At 40.8% G+C, this 19,467-nt stretch overlaps 1 protein-coding gene across 4 annotated transcripts in view; it reads right to left on the minus strand.

The window, feature by feature from the left end:
• Nucleotides 1-19,467, minus strand: part of LOC311057984 (homeobox protein PKNOX2-like) — a 91,223-nt gene that overhangs the window by 21,814 nt on the left and 49,942 nt on the right. For all 4 annotated transcript variants that reach the window (XM_084075214.1, XM_084075216.1, XM_084075217.1 and 1 more), the window contains 2 exons: nt 11,939-12,045; nt 9,496-9,632 (listed from right to left, as the gene is read on the minus strand). In XM_084075214.1, coding sequence (XP_083931340.1) covers nt 9,496-9,632; nt 11,939-12,025 — 224 coding nt within the window. In that variant the 5' untranslated portion in view covers nt 12,026-12,045. The remainder of the gene's footprint in view (nt 1-9,495; nt 9,633-11,938; nt 12,046-19,467) is intronic.

The following is a 19,467-nucleotide window of genomic DNA, read 5'->3' on the forward strand; positions in this document are numbered from 1 at the left end:
TTTGTATGTATACATTCTGTAAATAAAATGATATCCGACCTTCTAAACAGAACCTCTCCTGCTCTGTTCATGTTGAATTAAAGTTATGTAAAGTTATTCCAAACTGAACAACCATCCTCTAAAAGAAATGTTGAACTGTACAATATACAGTATGATGTCTCAACCCCCAAGATGTAATAATTACTATGTTAATAGTACTAATAATTAGCTGCTGCTCTTGTCTGAGAGTGCAATAAGGTTATGGTTATGTTTTTTTGCTATTGACAAATGGGAGACAATGTCACCCATTTATTATTTTTATGTATGTATTTATTTATTTATGTATGTGGCAACCATACTAGGCATGTCCCATTTTGTATTTCCCAGTATTCTATATGGGATTCTTTCTTAAAGATTTATCTTTGTTATTTGTAGAGACAGGAAACCAAGGCCATGAATGAGGAGAGAAATAGGGGTCGGTTTTGAACCTGAGTCTTCACGCTGCCAAGGAGCATAGGATCTTGTGCACTAACTAGCTGAGCCACCCGGCACCCCCACAGTAGAATTCAATTTACCTCCATTTAAAGGAAAATGTGCAGGAAAGAAGAGGACAACCGGGGCAAAAATCTGTTGAATCAGTCTTGAATGAATTAATATTTAATTGCATTTTCCCAATTCGTAATCAGTAATTTATGTATTTATGTCATGGAATGGAAACACCTTATATAAGCGTCTCTGAAATGTGTGAAGTTGTTATAAATGATTACATGAATCGCTCATTGAAGGATGTGATAGCAAACATGATGTGGCCTTTATCATTGTTTTGTGTAAACCCCATACAAAGAAAACTATACAATGATGATAATGCTATTGGTATTGAGAAACGTCATTAGTTTGCAATGTTTTGGCATTGAGATAAGATGATGTTTACCAGTGTGTATGTGTGTACAGTAAGAACACTATTCTACACAGAGAGAAGGATTGAGTGAAAACACACACGTTCTTTATTGCTGAGGGGCTTTCTCACAGCAGTTCTACTAGAAGAATTTGGCAAAAATTTGAAATATTACCTCTTATCCTTCATTGACCGGGGTCCCCCAGGGGTCTATCCTCGCCCCCCTCCTCTTTTTTTTCACCAAAAATAGTCAACCTACTGTACATATTTTCTTTACTGTAGATTTTTTTCCTTTTTGATTTCTAACTGTTTATATGATGTTTTGCATAGTATTGTATATGTGTCTGTCATTAAATGTTTCGATGAGTTGGGTACAAAGGACCCCAATTTAAACAAGCCATAGGCTTTCTTGGGTTTAAAATTCTCTTAGCAGACCTTGTATTGAACTGTACTTTCCTGTGCTTTTTTTTGCAAACTGCTAACAAAGTATTCAATCAATCAATCAATCAATCAACCAAATGTAATCAATAAATCAATATATAAAAGCTCACTGTAGATCTCACAATTTCACCAAATGTGCAGCTATTATAACCTGCCCAGAATAAGGACGCTGGGATTCAAGTTTAAAAAAAAAATCCTATGATATGAGAGACAATATTAAGAGATTGTATTTTAATCGTTTTACTTGACGCTGAATAAAGGATGCACAATCCTACATCTAATGATGCAATTGGTGTTTCACATTGAGGAGGACATATACCACTGGGCTCAGTCAGCCTTCACCGGCATGAGGCAAGGTGAAAACACTAGCCTAGGGTGGTTTGCGTGACCTTTATACAGGAACATCAGGATTAGGGTAGATGGAGTGTGCAGTGGCATGCATTTTTATGAACGTGAACGCAGCGATGGTACCATGGTGCATGTTTGTTCAGCCTCTCTGTCTGCTTGCAGCCACTGTACTGTGAGCCCCCCCGACGTTGGGTGCCAAATGCGTCAGGTTCTATCTGCAGTGCGACGGAGTGGAGATTGCCGACTGGGGGATCATTACAAGGGCCATAAAAGAGCGATTTACAGGACGACCAGCAAGTGGGGAGTCAGCACATGCCCTCCCCCCAACCACCATCACCACCACCACCACCCTGTCGCTCTGTGCCACGGTGGGTCGCCAACAAAATGGTCCAAAATGGCGAATCAAATGCCAGCGGGGTACGTGATGACTTAAACATGAAGGACAGGAACGTGGCGGCTGTGTGTGTGGATCCTCTCCTCTCGAGGTAAAGAGCACTTGTTTTTCATTGTGGACAGAGTGCATCACACCATGAAAGCATGATAACAAAGAATACTAACATGTTTCAGAATATATTTTTTTAAATGCATACATAAATAAATAATTAAATACAAAGTCTTCCATGTCAGGAAAATAGTACACAGTACATGATGACACAGCGGTATCTAAAACAATCTCTCCAGTCCAGTGATCTTGACACTAACACGTACGGTCCACAGTGGAAGCAGTCGTGTTGGTCCCACCAACTTTGTCGTAACCCCAGTTTTGCAATAACCTTGCAGACCACCCAGAGGCTGCAGAGGGAGACGGGGGGTGTGAGGGGGTTGAATGGGAACATGTTTATGTGCGTGCGCGCGCGCGCGCGTGCGTGTGTGTGTGTGTGTGTGTGTGTGTGTGTGTGTGTGTGTGTGTGTGTGTGTGTGTGTGTGTGTGTGTGTGTGTGTGTGTGTGTGTGTGTGTGTGTGTGTGTGTGTGTGTGTGTGTGTGTGTGTGTGTGTGTGTGTGTGTGTGTGTGCGTGCGTGCGTGTGCGTGTGTGTGTGTGCATGTCTGCGTGTGTGGGTCTCTTTCCCAGCGCGCTCCCCACTGTTTGCCGTCCTAATCACGGCTGCTGTACGCTCCTATAGTATATTAGGACCCAGTTTGTGGTGAAGTCATGCTGTGCTTGCTCCTGACAAGCACCCCCCCACCCCCCCACCCCCTTCCCCCAGGCTACATGTCTGACGCGCACCCCGCACAATAGAACACAGACACACACACAATACAGGTAAAGATGTCTTTGCTGTTGGGCAGAAACCGTGTATCTCCATGTTTACGTTTGTTTAAATGTTTTTTTTAATGCCCTATCATACAAGACTGTCACACAAAAAGAGTGAAAATAGCCGATCTACAAGCTCACAACGTGTCGCATTGCGATGCTTTGTGAGCTTTTAGATCAGCTATTGTCACTATTTCAATTTAAAATAATTATAAAAAGGAACGGTTTGGAACATAACATGAGGTTTCCAAACGACATGTGACGATATACAATCCATACAACCTAACAAACAAAATGCATGGCTGTGCACAAACATATACACACACAAAGACAAACCCCCCAGTGCGTATCTTATTAAATTCTGCCTCCATTTCTCTCACTATGCCCCCCCAGGTTATCCATAACCTGCAATGCAGGATGAATGGTCCTGGTGCACATGCTGCACTCTGTATACGTGCCAGGCTGAGCTACAGTACATGACCCTGCTGTCTTTGTCTTTATTCTCTTCTTTCACAGTGTTGAAATACAGTATATAATACCCCCATATTGGAAAAGATTTTGTGCCAGAAGCCCCCAGAAGAGAAGATTTGTGTTACAGATTGTGTCTCAATTATTCCCCCCCAAAAAATATATTTTTAAAAAGCAGTTCTATAAGCTCACAACACGTCACACACAAAATAATAAAATAGGGTAAAAGATGTAAAGAAATATTGAGATGCTATATTAACTCATTTTGCTGGGGACCGCTGGAACCCTTTCAAGGACCCCTGGGGGTACCCGGACCCCACTTGGAGAGCCACTGGTATAATGGTACAAGATTGTGCAGGTATGAACTAGGAAGCTTTCCCCTCGGCTCCATTGGCTGACAAGCTTTGGAAGACAACATTGAACGTATGCTGTGGTCTGTGCAAAAAGACACAGACTGCTAACTCGGCCACAAAACGTGGACTTCCTTTCTCATCCAAAAGTCAAGCAGTGAGGAAACTCATAAAAGCAAATATCTGAAAGAAACAAGCCAATAAACCACTTGAGCTTTGACACAGTTTCCTGCATTCGGCGGCGGCTGAGCAGCAACACATGCCGCCCTCTTAAAAAGGAGGAGTTGCAGGCTGTTTTTATGCCTGTCAAACACAGAGCTGTCCAGGCTGTTTTTATGTCTGTCAAACACAGAGCTGTCCAGGCTGTTGGAAGTGCGGCATACAGTAATGGTGAACGACACGTTGTGATGGCTGGTAGACTTTATGGTGCGTTACCGTAGACGGGCACGCACGCAAGTGTCATTCAAGTGCCATTCGGGAGCCTGATGAATTCAAAGATCATCTTGAGATCCACATGGGAACATTGTGGTTTTATGTGGATCTCACATCATTTGTCTACAACGTATCTATGATGTATCTATGATGTCACTATGATTTAACTATGATGTATCTATGATGTAACTATGATGTATGTATGATGTGTCTATGATGTACAGTATGAATCCAAATTTGGGCACGGTTTCACTTTCAGCCAGATCAAAGCCCTATTGACTTCTATTATAACGTTGCTGTCAGGCAGAAACCTCTTATCTCCATATTCTAACGTTTATTTATTTTTTCGTAAATGAATGCCCTACTTGCTCATACTACAGTGTTAAACAAAACGCGTTTTGAGCTTCTCGATCTGCTGCTTTTGCTATTTTTGAATTTGAATACGAAGTAACAGTTTTGGACATACAGTATGAGGTTTCCACCCGACAGAGACGATAAATGTAAGTCAAATAAAAAATCTATTAAAAAAAAACATGTGGTACTTCTGTGGCCTACAGGCAGCGTGAACAAGAAATGTAGCACTGATCGGTCGGGAGGTTTGCAAGATTAGCTTCGGATAAACACAGAGACAGACACCTTGACCGTTTATAGAGGCCACATACTGTAAGATGTACAAGTACAGCACAACGCGAGAGCCTACGTTTAGATATGGTCAAATGTGCAGGATACCATGTGCTGTGTGATGTGTTTCCCTTACAGAGCTGCACCTCCAAATCATCATGTTATGAATGCTCTCCACAACGGGTACATAATATAAGCAGCCAAGTTTCTCATGCTCAGTTTCAATTTCTGTATGTGTTAAAGAGTCAGCGTTAAAGAGTCAGTGTCAACAATGTTAACCTCCTTAGAAATACATGCATACTGTATATCGTCTCTGTCGGCTGGAAACCTCATTATGTCCAAAACTGCTACTTTTCAGGATTCAAATAAAACAAATAGCAAAAGTCACAGATCTACAAGCTCGAAACGCGGCGCTTGCAGATCGGCTACTTTTGATACTTTTGTGTGACGCTGTAGTCTGATAAAGTATAGGGCGTTAATTTACGGGGGAAAAAAAGCTAAAAGTTAGAATATGGAGATGGAGATAAGAGGTTTCTGCTTGACAGCAACGATAAGCAGCCAAGTTTCAATTTCTGTATGCGTTAAAGAGCCAGTCAGTGTCAGCATGTTAACCTCCTTACAAATACATGCATATACACTCAAATCCAGTCTCAATGCAAAGTGCTCAGGCTGACCAGCGTGAGAAGAAGCTTTCAGCAGGAGCCCTACTGTGGTGACGAGTGAATGATAATATGTCCCAGTGGGAGATTTACATTACAACATTGGTCTGTTTGTACAAGGATCTCGCCACTGTCAAAGAACTGGAGAAATCCTACTCCTTTAACCACTTAAACCCTCTAATCTTAGCAGAACAGACCTGAGTTGCAACTATACTTGGATCGCTTTTTTCCATCGACACCAAATCACTTCACCCGAAATAGCAGATCTACAAGCTGTAGGCCAGCTACTTTTGGCGAATGTGTTTTTTCAGATTTGTTTTCGTCCTTGAATGCTTGGAAAGCAGTTTGTTAGCCATGCAGAAGTTTAACATATTCCACAAAATTATGCAGTTGGAATGAGGGCTGCACTGGAGGACTGACGCTAACAAGGTCAGGCTCCTTCTTCATCTGATTTCATAACATCTTTACATCTTGTAAAAGCAACGAGCACTTGACTCAAACACACTCATAAAAAGCCTGGTCTTTAAAACGGCATGTTCCGGTACACTCTGTCCTGCAGGCAAAACCGCGTCAGAACCGTTACAAGGATGTGTTCAACCAAAGACTATGAAAAATGCGTCTGACTAAAAAAGGGTAGCCTACTACATGATTCCATTTAGATACAAGCCCATCTTCTAGCTGTGAATTGGATATAATAATCAACATGAATAACAAAACCTTTACCAGGTACCTAATAAGATGCACGGGATCTAGGAGGTTCTTCAAATGCCACAACTCATTAGGATTTACCTTATTGCATTCCACTGTTAATAAATAAGTCGGCAGAGAGTTGAAGACAGACAGCAAACTAGAATCTCCGTACAATGTTTCCATTCCCGGAATTAGTGAAAATAACATCAAAGTCCATAACAGAATTCATGAGCAGGAGAAGCTACAGAGGTACGCATCAGCTCTCTCCATGCTCACCTACTTCCAAACATTTGTTATGAAGTATCGTTGCTGTCAGGTGGAAACCTTGTACAAAATCGTTACTCTTCAGGAAATGGTAAAAAAAATAAGAACCTGTGTTCCAATTGATCCAATGCAGTAATTATTTATTTATTCACAAGCTCTTGTTAATATTTTTCATTGGTTCAATTATTTATAAACCCCACAGACACACTTAACCACTTTCACTTAAAAATAAAGTAGTAAAAACAGCAGATCTACAAGCGTCAAAATGCGACGTGTTGTGAGCTTGCAGATCTGCTTTTTCACTACTTTTGTGTGACACTGTGTTACCACAAAGTAGGGCATTAATTTACCCAAAAAACAAACTGTATGACATTTTTTTATGGAAATACAAGGTCTCTGACTGACAGCAACGATATGAACCGATGGTGTGTCAAGGCAGGGAGGTTTGGAATGAGTCTGTATGTCTCCAATCTACAAGCTCACTTGGCATCACACAGAGATTTGCTGTAAAGGAAAAATAATATAAGATCTAGTGTAGAGCCCTGGGGACCACGGTCAACTAAGTACTGTATAGAGATTTAAGTGGTTAAGTTAAATTCAATTGCTACTGTAGCCTACAGTATATATTATAAACAAGGAATTTATTTTCCTTTCTTTCTGTCTTAGTAGTTGTTTTGTGGCGCATGGTCAGCCTCCTTTCTTCAAGGTCTAAAATGGTTAAAAATGTTTTTAAACAGGAAAGACAGCTGACCTGTGCCCCAGGGTGTCTACCATAATAAAACACGTCAAAACGCTTGTAGATCTGCTATTTTCACCAGATGTTCGAACGCCTGTTATGACATGCCCCGGGATGCTAGGGTTCAAGTGGTAAATTGAGGGGCCGTGATCACATACTCCTTAACCACTCAAACTCCAAACTGGACCTGAGTTGGCTCTGTACTTGGATGCGTTGTGAGCTTGTAGATCGACAATTTTTGGCAAACATTCCCCCCAGAATAGGGATGCTGGGGTTCAAATGGTTAAACAGACATTATAAAGAAAACATGCTTTGGTAACTAATATTAGATGAATAATAATTTCTTGTTAACCAATAATCTTGCTTCTATCCACAAAATACATTATTTGAATCCACTAGACCTCTCTATAGTGCAAGACCGATATCTGCATCTGTACAGTGTACCCACTGCAAGGTGAGTTCAGTTTGTGTCTGAGCTGCTCTGCTTCTCCTCTCCATCCTGTGTGTGTAGTGTACTGCGTTGCGTACTGTGCTCGCGTATGTATGTGTGTGTACGAGTGTGTGTGCGTGCGTGTCAGGGAGGGAGGAGGGAGAGTGTTCCAAAAAGCCTGTGTGGATCTAGGCGGCTGATTTGGAACCCCCACCCCCACCATCACCACCACCCGCAGCCCCTCCAAAGATGGCTGCTCACATCAAAGGGAGCCTTGTATCTCAGAGGATTTTAGAAATTCAGCCGCAGGCTTGGTGAGGACTTTACAGCAGCGCGCCTCAGGGCTGAGCACAGGGGCTCGCACCTACTCAGACAGTAGTGGCGGATGCCCGCAGGGGGAACCCGAGGAGCCAGGGCAGAGAGCCGAGCACAGAGTGCAGTGTCATCACTGCCGGCCTGAGTGTGTGTTTGTATGGCAGCTTGTGTCTCTTTCGGTGAGACAAACTAGCGTCCCATGCCGGGAGACTGCTGGAGCGATTAAGAATGCCTGTATTTTGAATAATTTACTTCATAAATAGATAATACTGGCTCATTATAAGCGGGCATCAATATTCTAACGATAAGCTGAAGGAGGAGTGGGGTGTTTTTTTTTCCAAATTGGTGTTTGGTTTTCAGTTGCCAGTGACTTTCAAAGTGATAATTTTTTAAGCCCCAAATTATGCTGTAGGTGAGGAAGTTTTGATACAAATGTATAGTAATGGTAACAAATCAAACAGAAGACCTTCTCTGATTAGAAAAAATAAACTGAAAATAAACTAAATATGAAAGTTTATGTAAATGACCCATGGTAAAAAAAAATGTATGTTAACGTAAAAATGTGTGGGACATTTTTCCAAAATCCTCAATGATATTCTTATTATTCTTCACTTGCTGTCAAATCTTAGATTTGGATGTGGGGTGGATTTCTATTCAGAATACTCAAACAGTGCACAACAGGTGATTTGTATGTTAATCCCATCCAGGCAGTTTAAGACAAACAGCACTAATTATTTGCAGCTACAGTACTATTCTGCCCGGGAGTGCTTGTGGCAAATGAGGCAGAAAATGAAGTGGTTGCGGCTTCTTAAAGGTGCAGTAAGTGATATATACGTATATATTCTTTGTTAAAATAAGTGTTAAATAGCTCTATATTCTGATAGTAATTATGTCGAGTGTTTGTTAAATTACAGGGGTCTAACTGTCTCTCCAGCTCTTTAATAAACACAAAAAAAATACATTTTGAAAATAAACTGTGGGTTGCCAATTTCAACCAATCAGAAGAGAGAACCCATTTGTCAGCTTCAATTGTAGTGTTTCAGTGCCAATTTTGTATGCTTACATCTTTGTATTATCACTGCAATTGTTCATCCTGCATCCTAAATGATTCTCTCTCCTGATTAGATCAAATTGGTATTCTGACCTGAAAATGCATTTTCTGTTTACTAAAGAGCTGGAGAGACAGGGAGGCCCCTGTTACTGAACAAACACTCTATAGCAATGATTACTATCAAGCATATAGAGCTTTTACTTCTTAACAAAAAACTGAATTAAACACGATTCAGATTTACTTCACTACATTTGACTAAAGCAAGCAATCAAGAAAACAAAGCAAACAATTTGCTTTAATTTTAATAATGTCTAAATGACTGATCTAAAGTAAAATAATAAAATCTAAAATATCATTCCTACAAACGTAGCACACTTGTAGTCGTAACCATAGTCTAAAGCTAGCCATACTGTAGTCTAGCACTAGCTCTCATAGCAGTTGCAGGAGTAAGCCCAAATGTTATGCGTAGACTTGTCTGAGATGGAGGTACACACTCTACTGTAACGTGACAAATCACAGACCATGAAATTCACACACTGCTGTGTGTGGGGCATGATCCTACCTGTAAACAGCCCTCTTGTCTGACTCCAGCTGGGCCTGGGGGTCCAGGGTCACACTGACTGGGGTGTTTCCTGCTGCTGAGGCTGCTGGGATATGGACCTGTGGGGTCTTGGTGCTCTGTTGACTGGTGCCCGTCATCTGGGGAATAACCAAGCCTGTTACTTTAAACAGAACATACAGAGCCCACACAGTGTGACAGCTCAAAGTGAGGGAGAACTCTCTGTCTTGTACGTTACACCATATGATTTTATACACATATTCATTGTGCTATAAGATACTATTGCAACAGATCACTTACTATCCCGGGTTTGTTTGTTAGCATTATGTTTCAGTTCCCATTTCAGTACATACGTAAGTAACCATAACAGAACAGTAACCATACGTTCCTTTGAGACATATTTATTATGTGGCAGGCTTGAACATTGTAAAATTGTGAGTTCCTTTGTTCCTACTTGTAATTGGTCGGATACACATGCTGTATTACTGTGTGGGGTAGGTGGGGCGGAGAGCAGTTCCTGATTTTTATTGTATTGGTGATGTCATTGGCTGACCTCACTGGGCCAAAACAAGTGTAGGGGTTTCTTTCTTTTTTTTCTAGGAAAGTTTCTTATTGCTTGGTTGTTTGTTTGGTTGGTTGGTTGGCTGGTTGGTTGGTTGGTTGTTTGATTGAACCATGTTAAAGTAATGTTTTAGGATTACTTATCATTTAGCTTTGGATTTGTAAATGTGCTTGTTTGAAAGGAATCTCCACCTAAGAGTGGATTTCCTTGTGTCAAGGTTATGGGTCTAGGTCACCCTTCAGACGCATGTCTTTTTTGGCTGAGGTACATGTGACATGGAGAGCACTGTGAATAAATATTCACCTCTACAAAATCAAGTTGTCCGCTGAGTCTTCCTAACTACCACAATCCTTGACACTCAAGCTATTCTACACACAGTAAAATCCTCAGCGTTTATTTTACTGTGAGAATGTAAATAGTTTAAACTCTCAGAGTAAAGTTAACACTGCACGTTGTACTGTGTAGAGGATTTTGGGGAGGCCGTGCAATCATTTTGACCATGTTCTTCTGTTAAATATATTGGTACACCCAAAAACTAGATCAAAGGTACACCTATAGTGCACAGCAATAATAATTGAGAAGTAGGCAGACTAGGTAGACAGATCATTTAAATGTGAACAAAATGTCATCTATAAAATAGTCTTCTTACAAACTGGAAAATGTACAGTACATGACCATTGCTGATAAAGACAAGCAACACGCAAGCAACAGCATTTAAATAACAGTGGAGCCAGCAAAATATTTGCAAACTAAATACAAAACTTTATTTTAGGTTTGGTTCAGTGGTTTGGATGGGAATCTATGAGTATGTGGTTTCAGAATGTTAGGTAAACATTTGTCTAACACTGCTAAAACGTGGTCATTGCAGGCACAAATATTCATGAGGATCGCATACTAAATCTGCTAAATTTGGCAACATTCTGCTGCTGTTGACATACTTTCCTTACATCAACAAGCCTGACCCTGACTACAAATAAAGAACTAGCAGCAATGACTTGTTATTGCCTGACAGTTCACAGGCAGAGTGATAAATATGCTAATTACAATGAACCATCCCAGTTCTTTCGGTGCTACCTTCAGCACCCTCACTAGAGGGACTGAGGGAAACCTCTTCCCAGGGGCTGACATGCTTCATGAACATGGGCCATTGTCTACACACCCTTTACCTCCACTTCTCTATTGCACCCCACTTTTTACTCTCCGGAAATGAGACCTCACCCACCCACCCATGCCTCCTCTTTCCCATCAACCGAGGGTGGGCTGGGTGGTGTTTTGGGGAGGGGAGGGGGTTGCATGAGGAAGCTTCAAGTCTTAATCCCGGCTCCAAATGGGAAATAAATTAGCTTCTTCACACTTAACTAGCTCTCATTTGCATTTGCAGAGTGCAGAATGCAGCTCAGGAGCTCTCCCCTGGCACTAATCCTCTGGGCGAGGGGAAGACGGATGTGGTGTGGACAGAGAGGTGCGAGGTGGTCTGATGAACCTGCTCTACTTCCCATCATTGGGGTGGGCTACACAAACAAAGGTTTCTCCTATCCTGTTTGCCTGGGTGAAGGCCAGGAGTTTTACGTCACTAATTGCACAAACCTGGTGAAGGTATTACGTGTTGTGTTAAACACTAAGAGCAGGGCTTATTGTTTCTTTTTTTTAACCCTCCTCTTTTTATACTTAAACTGTACTACCTCTCACAATCTAGCACCCACGTTAAGAATGTTACGGATAAACTATTCTAATTCAGAGCTCAGCGCTAACATCTACCCACGTAATAAAAGGTATTAAAACATTACCTCTTATAACACAACCACATATTGTGTGTATATAAGCTGTCAAGGCAGTTTAATGTTAGTTATAAGCATTGAGCTGAATACAGCTGTAACCCCTGACCTGTTGGCTCTCCTGGTACGTTGGTGGAGGAACACTCTGGGTGGCCATCATTGTCACTGCTGGTGCTGGGGACACATGTTGCATCATGGGATAGGTTCACATCGAGACTATAGGAAAGAAAATAAATAAATAATAATCACAATGTCAACAAAGAAACATGGATGTAATGTAAGAAATAAGAACAATTATATGGGGTTTATGGATCTTCAAGATGAAGCAGCTTTACAGTCAATTCTATTTCAGCCTCAACCACCAGGTGCTGCTGTGATAAAATAATGGGACAATCTTTAGTCTCACTCTCCCTCACTTCACTGTCCTTTTTTTCTCACGCACAACACCATTTCCTCATTTATCCTCTCTCTCTCTCTCTCTCTCTCTCTCTCTCTCTGTGTCTGTCTCTACTTCAAAATGTACTGATGACACAACATTGCAAAGCATAAAGAAAGCAAATGCAACACAGTGTTTACAAACTCAACCATGCAAGCAGTCTTGATTCCCATCCTAGCATACAAAAATAGTGTTCACATGGACACAGTATACAGTACAACCCAAGTTTACATGTTTACCAATTACATGCGGCCATGCTTGTTTACCAATTACAGCTTGTTCTAAACAACATGTGCCGTAATGAGGTCACCTTGGTGACTGTGTATTGGGTGCTGGTGTTGTCTCTGCCACCAATCCAATCAAGGGGCTAATTAGGGCTCTTGTCAGTGGGTTTATTGCCATTGGCCGGGACCCCACAGGGCTGAAGGCTGTACCCTGTGGAACCCCCCCCGCCCCCCGACACACACACACACACACACACACACACACACACACACACACACACACACACACACACACACACACACACACACACACACACACACACACACACACACACACACACACACACACACACACACACACACACACACACACACACACACACACACACATTTCATAACTACCACCACCCAGGAGCTAATTGGTTCAGTGTTAGGTTGCTTTGACACCTACTGTACATGCACACACACACAGACACACACACACGCACGCATGCATGCACGCAGGCACGCACGCACGCACGCACGCACGCAGCCCCCTACCTGTACACCAACTTAAGATAGGCAAACACAGCAGGCTCTTCACCCTGGAGCTATAATCAACTTACAATATGTGTAGCTATTTTCTGCTGTGTATTAGTTTGAAATGCATGCTGCTCTACCTCTATAAACATCCCCATAAATCCTAAAATAATAGTGTTAGTATAATATGGCTATGTTATTGCTTGCTTTTATCAAAGTTAATGTCATTTATATTACGCTACCATCTTTGAAATTCACACGAGAAGCAGTTACACATATGGTACAGTAGCTTGACATCAAATCATGATTTTAGGTTTCCAAATTATATAATCATGACATTATATTCATAGCGGTCAGCAGATTACACAAACTAAATAACTACTGTACTTGAGCCCCAGCATCCATATTCTGGGTGGAACATTAGCCAAAAATAGCAGAACTAACTACAAGCTCACAACACGTCGGCTATTTTGGGAGAAAAGATTTGGTGTAAATGGAAAACAGCGAAGTATAGAGCTAATTCAGGTCTAGTTGACCTGAATTACTCTAGGGTTTAAGTGGTTAATAAACAGAACATTGTATAAACCAGATGATCATTTTTGACATAATTGCACCGCCCTACTTTGTGTGTTCACACAATGTTTAAAAAAAAAGGAAAAGGTTGGTACAGTTATGGACTCTAGACCTGAAGTTCAACTGCCACAACAGGCAATTACAAAGGATTAAAGCACTTATGTCTCTGCATCATTTGGAAAAACTTGCGTGTGCATTCATCTTCAGTAGACAGTATAGTCTAAAGAAATCGACCAGACAGCTGCAGTTGATTCAGAACGCTGCTGCTCAAGTCCTTACTAATGCCAAGAAAGTGGATCATATCACTCCAGTTCTCAGATCTTAACACAGGCTTCCTCTCTGTCAAATAATTGATTTCAAAATACTACTATAAAGCGCTGCAGGGTTTAGGGCCAAAATACATTTCTGACCTTCTGCTACATAATGAACCATCCAGACTACTTAGGTGGTCTGGGACAGGTCTGCTTTCTGTCCCCAGAGGCAAAACGAAATGTGGAGAAGCAGCATTCAGTTTTTATGCACCACTTATCTGGAAAGAACTCCCAGAAAACTGCAGGTCTGCTGCAACTCGCAGTTCTTTAAATGAAAGCTGAAGACTTTTCTGTTTGCTGGCGTCTTTTATTGAGTATTTAATTAAGTTATTGTGCTGCTCTGTAACTTTATTCTCACATTTTTGTTCTATTTAATAATGTTTCTATTTTCACACAAACACACACACACACACACACACACACACACACACACACACACACACACACACACACACACACACACACACACACACACACACACACACACACACACACACAGTTCCTTACCGTACGATCATACAAGAACCTTTCTTGGTTATGACGGCAGATGCAACAACATGGTTCCTATACTGTAGATCAAATAACTAACCACCCAGTGATGCCACATAACGTTTTTTTTGTTGGTCAAATTAAGCTATAGCCTGGGTATGTTTGATTGAACTCTCACCTCTAAATTCTCTAAAAGTGTGGTCATACAATATGACAGCCAAGCCAATGCATATTTGCAGTGAATCAGCTTAGAGACTCAAACATTTGCAGCATGCTACAGTTATATGTGTATATTGATATGTCATATATCATACATTTTATCTCCGCTTTTTTTTGTAACAACGAAAAGAAAAGAAGCTGTGCGATCCTGCTGCAAAGTGGCACAGTTGTGTGTTGTGCCAAAAAATCTGCAAAAGGAGTGTCTCTGAATAGTGTTTGGGTCACTACTGCCAGCGGCTCAGACAAGACAGGAAGTGATGTTAACAGCTCATCCCTCTCTTCAGATGCTGGACCATACGGAACACACGTTCCCCACCAGTGAGCTCATCCCTCCCCTGAAATCAGAACCTGGCAATCCCACTGAGCGGAAAAGTCAACATGCCAGTTCCCTTCCCACCCCTTTCAAACATGAGTGGCAGGCAGTTCAGTCGTTCCCTTCCAAACCGTCATGTTAGCCAACTCAATAAGGGAACGCATCTCTGTTATTTTAGATTTCTTTGGCTATTAAAAAATAGCAGATATACAAGCTCATAGCGCGGCACTCATTGTGAAAATGTGTGCACATTTTGGAAGATGTATTTTTTTAAGCGAACATTTGTAAAATATTTTGTTCCAGGGACCTCCAGAAGCAAAGATTTGAGTTACAGATGTTCGCTTTAAAAAACGTATATATTTAAAGATTTGCACAAATGTTCAAGATTTTTAAAAAAAGTGCAGATCTACAAGCTCATAGCACGGCACTCTGTGCCAGGCTATGAGCTTGTACATCTGCTATTTTTGAATGGCTAAAGTATAAAATAATGGTTCTGCTCAAATCTAAAATGACACAGATGCGTTCCCAGATTGAATGGGTAAATAGTGGTGGCATACAGTACTGTATGCACATTTTGAGAGGCCGGCCAATAAATATTTTTGTTCGTAATTAAGCTATGTTTCCTGCTAACATATTCACATGTTTGTACATTGCCATGCATGCATGGTTTGTATGGATTCAGTGCCATGCGGTACACACGTGTTTGTGTGCCGTGTCTGTCTGCGAGCCATTTTGTAAACTGACTGCTTCTCCTGGTTTGTCTTCTCTTTCCAACTGGTATCAGCTGAAAGGCATCTTCTCTGTTATCAGCCCTCATTTTAATTGCAAATGCAGTAAGCGTGTTAGTGATTAAATGGAAAATTGCACATTAATTGATGAGACTAAAGATAAAGCAATTCCAATTACTGCACAGTATTTTAGACGGCCTCTCAAGTTTTGCTATCCCTCGAGGAATGAGCCACCTAACGGCAGATTTGAGGAAGCAATGGCTTGTGCATAAATGCATTCACACACTCACACTCACACACACACACACTCACACACACACACACACACACACACACACACACACACACACACACACACACACACACACACACACACACACACAGGCTACTGTACCGTTCCAACAACACCAACAAACGAGACCTTCCTTCAGAAGTCAATAAAATGTGCCACATGAATCCTAATGCATAAATAAAGTGCAATTGTTGACACAAATCTACCCATTAAAAAGAGCAGAATCATCTCCCATCACTTCTCAATGAACCCATCATTGCTTGTATGCAGTTACACGATAAATCATAAAATAATTCTTTTAAATGACATGTTTGTTCCTTGTAACAATAGGACTTTGAATTATTACAGGATTCATAATGCATATAAATTGAAAATTGCCTGTGGTCACAATCAAAATTCAATAGCAAGCATAAAATGGAAAATGAAAAGTAGGCATAAAATTATTCAGAAAAAAAACATCAAAGGCTTTTTGTGAATTTGGAGTTGAGGCAGCTCCACTCTTTAATCTGATTCTGAAGAAACACCTCTTTTCGCAATCCAATTTTCCATCCATTCTCAGCCATAAAATTGTCCCATGGCATGCTATATTGATATAAAGTCAGTCGCTGGCATTATCACACTTTCACCCAGTTTACCACCGGAAATTAAAATTAAAACACATCTCAGGAGCTATTTTCGGCATGGAATGCATCTATCTATCTATCTATCCATCCATCTATCTATCTATCTATCTATCTAGCTATCTAGCTATCTAGCTATCTATCTATCTATTATCTGTCTAGCTATACCGTATGTAGGTTGAATGTGGTCATGTGATAAAAAAGGGTCTGTAATTGTATTTCAAGCTCTGAGGAAAGCAGTGCATTTTAAGAACATTTGCTGCACGCTGTTGGCAGATATCAGATCATGCCCAGGCAGGGCCTGTAACAGATATGCGATAACAGGGCTCGTCAGTGTAAAGCAATTCACTAAAACAACCTTTAGTGTTAGCTGTTTCCAGTCTTAAAAGATGTGCCTCCCTCGGAAAACGCTTTGCTGTGCTCACAATTCACCAATGTTAGTCTAACAATGAAACAATGAAGGGTTGTGTCCAGTCTAAAAGTTACAATAACAGGCCATCCACACCAAGCTCTAGAACTACAAATATCATCGCTGTCAGGCAGAAACCTTGGATCTCAATTTTTTTTTGTAAATCAACGCCAATCTTTGTCATTCTACAGTATCACACAAAAGTAGCAAAAATAGCAGATCTACAAGCTACAACACGTTTTGAGCTGGTAGGTCTGCTATTTTTGCACAAAAAAAAGGAATCCTGAAAAGTAACCGTTTTGGACATATGAGGTTTCCATCCGACAGCAACGATATATTGTTTTAAAAATCATTCTATAACTAAGTGGATGGTACAGTCCACACCACAACTGTTACAACGACAGTGGTGAATGATATAGCGATAGTTATAGTTAAGCGTTATTGTGGTCGGTGTGTATCTGTGTACAGATAATGAGTTCAGTCTCTATGTCTAAGCACAGATAAACAGACATGTTGGTCATTAGTGTGTTCAGCGTGAGTTCAATACTAATGTGTGTACACTATTGTGATGTTTAGCCCTGTGGAGGAGGGTGCAGATCACTTTCCTCACCAAACCAAAAACAGGTGATGACTGTGAGTCAAGGGGATGTGGTGAGATGAATGTGGTCATGTGTGTGCTTCCAGTCCTGCACGTATACATAAACTCAAACTCACATGCACACGCACACACGCACACGCACACACACACACGCACACGCACACACACACACACAGTGGTGGAAAAAGTACTCAAATTCTTTACTTAAGTAAAAGTACCAATACTGCAATATAAAAATACTCTGTTACAAGTAAAAGTCCAGAATAAAAAAAATACTTGAGTAAAAGTACAAAAGTATTGGCATCAAAATGTACTTAAAGTATCAAAAGTAAAAGTACTAAATGTTTGAAAATAGCAGATCTACAAGCTCACAACGCGTCGCGATGCGACACGTTGTGAGCTTGTAGATCGGCTATTTTCAAATAGCCTATGCATAAAATAGGGCTAAAGTAGTTCATGTATGTTTCATAATATCATAATTTATATATGAAAAGTAACTAGTAACTAAAGTGTTCAAATAAATGCAGTGGAGTAAAAGTACAATATTTGCCTCTGAGATGTAGTGGAGTAGAAGTAAAAGTACTGAAAATGGGAAATACTCCAGTAAAGTAAAAAATCCTCAAAATTGTACTTAAGTACAGTACTTGAGTAAATGTACTTAGTTACTTTACACCACGACACACACACACGCACGCACGCACGCACGCACGCACGCACGCACGCACGCACGCACGCACACACACACATACACACACACGCACAAAAAAGGAATGGATCAAACTCTAACACGAATGAATAAATTCCCTTAAAACGAAGGAGCACAGCATCTGTCAGAGAGACAGATTTTTCACTATAAATGCTTTCGTTTGTTTGTGGTTTGCATTTTCAATGTTGCAAGCATCGTGTTTTTGAGGAACGTATTGGAGATGTTTAGGTATAATGTGGATCAAGGTAGCTGGGTCGATACGATCATGTATTGTGATAATGGCAACATTACCATTTACAGTTTAAAGTATTGATCAAAAGTCTGAAACTCAAAACTAATCAATGAGTGCAAATATTTTTTACTTAATTTAGTCCCGGGTTCTTAACGCCAAATCAAATGGGTTCAGATCTGGTCTAAATCTCCTGCAGGAGGCGTGTCTGAAGCGAGTCTCCACAAAACACCTAGCAATGCACTGGAAAAGCTGAAATTCCAAGATATTATACTATAGGCTAGAGCTCAACAAAACAAAACAAGAGGTTAACCACTTATATATTTCGTTGACTGGCGTTGCCCAAGGGTCTGTAGCCTATTAATTTAAGCCTACTGGGCAAGCACATACATTTTCCCCCCTCCAGCAGAAAATCTTTTCAGAGAAAATAGCCGATCTACAAGCTCACGACTAAGCATAACGTGACACGTTGTGAGTTTGATCTGCTATTTGCCGAATGTTTGCCTGTTTTGACATAGGGGCGCCAGGGTTCATGTGGTTAAAAAGCCTTTATTAGCACATGGCTGTCACCTATGGGTTTTGTGTTTTTAAAAACTGCAATGGCGTCCTGTTAAAGCATTTGTTAGCCATGCTAAATGTAGTTCAAGTAAACAGGATTTGGCACAATGGCTGCTGTTCATAAAATATGATGTTAATTGGGTTTCACTGTGCAAGTCTGCAGCTTGTTAATTAAAAGTCGTTAAAAATGTTTTACCTTGGTGGCACCGCAGTACCATCATGGTATTCTGAGGCTTGGCACAGATGGTGGTCAGTAAAATTCTAATGCTGATCAAGTTTAGCATATTTACCAGATACACCACTGTATACACACCTGTGTGTAATTCCTGTGGACTGCATTCAAGTCAAGAGAGTGTAGAAGCCAAAAAATGGATGAGGGATGGCATTTTAACCACTTATATACTTGACCGGGGT

This window comes from Gymnoscopelus microlampas, assembly GCF_963454915.1.
Source record: "Gymnoscopelus microlampas genome assembly, chromosome: 12".
Taxonomy (NCBI): Eukaryota; Metazoa; Chordata; class Actinopteri; order Myctophiformes; family Myctophidae; genus Gymnoscopelus; species Gymnoscopelus microlampas.